The sequence below is a fragment of the Eimeria maxima genome, genomic scaffold (genome assembly GCF_000499605.1).
Source record: "Eimeria maxima Weybridge genomic scaffold, Emw_scaff1256, whole genome shotgun sequence".
In the NCBI taxonomy this organism is placed as follows: domain Eukaryota; phylum Apicomplexa; class Conoidasida; order Eucoccidiorida; family Eimeriidae; genus Eimeria; species Eimeria maxima.
Window position 1 is genome coordinate 1 of NW_013564255.1, and position 2500 is coordinate 2500.

The 2500-nt window shown below is 33.3% G+C and overlaps 1 protein-coding gene across 1 annotated transcript in view; it reads left to right on the forward strand.

The window, feature by feature from the left end:
- Positions 1-394: 394 nt before the first annotated feature.
- EMWEY_00050640 (peptidyl-prolyl isomerase, putative) overlaps positions 395-2500 on the forward strand; it is a gene marked incomplete at both ends in the record, with an annotated part of 3961 nt that continues 1855 nt past the window's right edge. The window contains 6 exons of the mRNA XM_013479625.1: positions 395-579; positions 804-877; positions 1146-1249; positions 1478-1549; positions 1818-2068; positions 2331-2400. Coding sequence (XP_013335079.1) covers positions 395-579; positions 804-877; positions 1146-1249; positions 1478-1549; positions 1818-2068; positions 2331-2400 — 756 coding nt within the window. The remainder of the gene's footprint in view (positions 580-803; positions 878-1145; positions 1250-1477; positions 1550-1817; positions 2069-2330; positions 2401-2500) is intronic.

Sequence of the window (2500 nt, forward strand, 5' to 3'; positions counted from 1 at the left end):
AATATATATATATATAAGGAAGGAAGGAAGGAAGGAGGTAGGTGGGTAGGGAGACGAGGGAGCAGGAGCGTCCTTCTTCCTTCTATTACCTACTATAGATCTTTTTATACACTAATTATATATTTATTTACTATAATAGACATAATAAAAGAATAAAATAAATAAAAAGGAAGAATTAAATAAGAAATATATAAAAAAGGGGAAAAAGTGCATGCATATATATATTAATGCATGCATGCATGCGCATGCATGCATAATTGGTGGGTGAATGGGGCTGTTTCCCCACGGGGTAAATAGAGGTAATAAATGACCATATTTGTTCATTTTTTTTGGATAAAATAGAATAAAAGTATAAAATAAATTAAATAATTAATAATTTAAATAAAATAAGACAATGGTTGCTCACGAAGGTGGTGGTTGCTGTGGGGGTCATGATGACCATCATTCTGCGCATGCAGAAGAAGGTGCCTATACACCCCAAGTAGATAATAGTCCTCCGCATGCAGAAGGAAGTAATATTAATATAACTGAAGATGGAGGAGTAATTAAACATGTTCTTGTTGCAGGAACAGGGGAAAGGTCAGTATTTATGTGTATACACACACAGTAATATATATGTATGTATGTATGTATGTATGTGTATATGTGTACCTTATTTACACACCTGTATCCATGGATGCATGCATTTAATAGATAAATAAGATAAATATAATATTATTTATGTATTTATTTATTTGCTTATTTATTTATCTTCTTATTTATTTATTTATTTATTTATTTATTTTATTGGGGTGTATATGCAGGCCTCCTAAGGGGTATGAGGTGGAGGTACACTACGTAGGCAAATTAGAAGATGGCACACAATTCGATTCATCCAGTAAGCAGCAGCAGCAGCAGCAGCAGCAGCAGCAGCAGCAACAGTAGCAGCAACAGCAGCAGCAGCAGCAACAACAACAACACCACCATAAACAACACTAGCAACAACACCACCACTAGCAGCAGCAACACCACGAACACCACCACCAGCACCACCACCACTAGCAGCAGCACCACCACCACTAGCAGCAACAGCAGCAGCAACAGCAGCAGCAGGAGCAACAGCAGCAGCAGGAAAATAAATGAATATATATATTTTTTGTATACAGGAGACAGAGACGCATCATTTCGTTTTGTGTTGGGGGAAGGACAAGTTATTAAAGGTTGGGATTTAGGTGTTGCAACTATGAGTGTTGGAGAAAAATCTATGCTTGTAAGGGTTTAGGGTTTAGGGTTTAGGGTTTAGGGTTTAGGGTTTTAGGGTTTTTGGGTTCTTTTAGGGTTTTATTGGGTTTTATTGTGGATATGTTGGATAGTTCATTAGGGTTTATATTTGTTGATCAATATCTAACATATCTAGGGTTTAGGGTTTAGGGTTTAGGGTTTAAGGTTTAGCTAGGGTTTACTGTTCTTTTTTTTCTTGTGGTCTTGGGGTGTATAGACAATTCAACCTTCTTATGGATATGGCGAGGCAGGCGCAGGCGGATCTATACCACCTAATGCAACATTAAAGGTAAGAAATATTTAATCAAATAATTAGGGTTTAGGGTTTAGGGTTTAGGGTTATGTATCCAAGAATTGTTATAAAGGTATATATATCTACATATATATATGTATAATTATTAAATTATTTAGTGTTTATTTTTCCCTCCATTCTTCTATTCTATTCAATAAATCAATAAAGAAAAAAATATATATAAAAAAAAAATTAGGGTTTAGGGTTTAGGGTTTAGGGTTTAGGGTTTAGGGTTTAGGGTTTATATATATATATTTGTGTTCAGTTTGAAGTAGAATTATTAAGTTTTCGTCCAAAGCCAAAAGCTCGATGGGCAATGTCTGTAGAGGAGAAGATTCAATCAGCATTAGATGAGAAAGAAAAAGGGAATAATTATTATAAAAAAAAAAATATAAATGAGGCATTAGCTGCATATAAGGAGGGTTTATCTTATCTAGATCATGCAGATCAATGGACAGAACAACAACAAATACATAAAAATTCTGTTGAAGTTTCCTTAAGACTTAATCTATCCAAGTAGGGTTTTATAATTATTTAGGGTTTAGGGTTTAGGGTTTATGAGGGTTTAGGGTTTATGAGGGTTTAGGGTTTATGAGGGTTTAGGGTTTGGAGGGTCGTGATGTTGAATATTGATAAATATATATCTTTTTGTAGATAAATAAATACTTTTTATGATTCTTTTTATTTATTTTATTTTATTTTATTATTATTGGGGCTTTTTTATCCTTTTTTTGCATGCATTTATACCCTTTTTCCTTTTTTTTTTTTCTGCATGCAGTTGCTACCTTAAGACAGGAGAATTTGCACAAGCTATTGATGAAGCATCTGCTGCAATTAAGCTTGATGAGGTAAACACCTTTATTCTTTTTTATTTATTCTTTTTTTATTTATTCTTTTTCTTTTCTTTTTATTTATTCTTTTCTTTTTCTTTTTCTCCTTTTTCTTCTT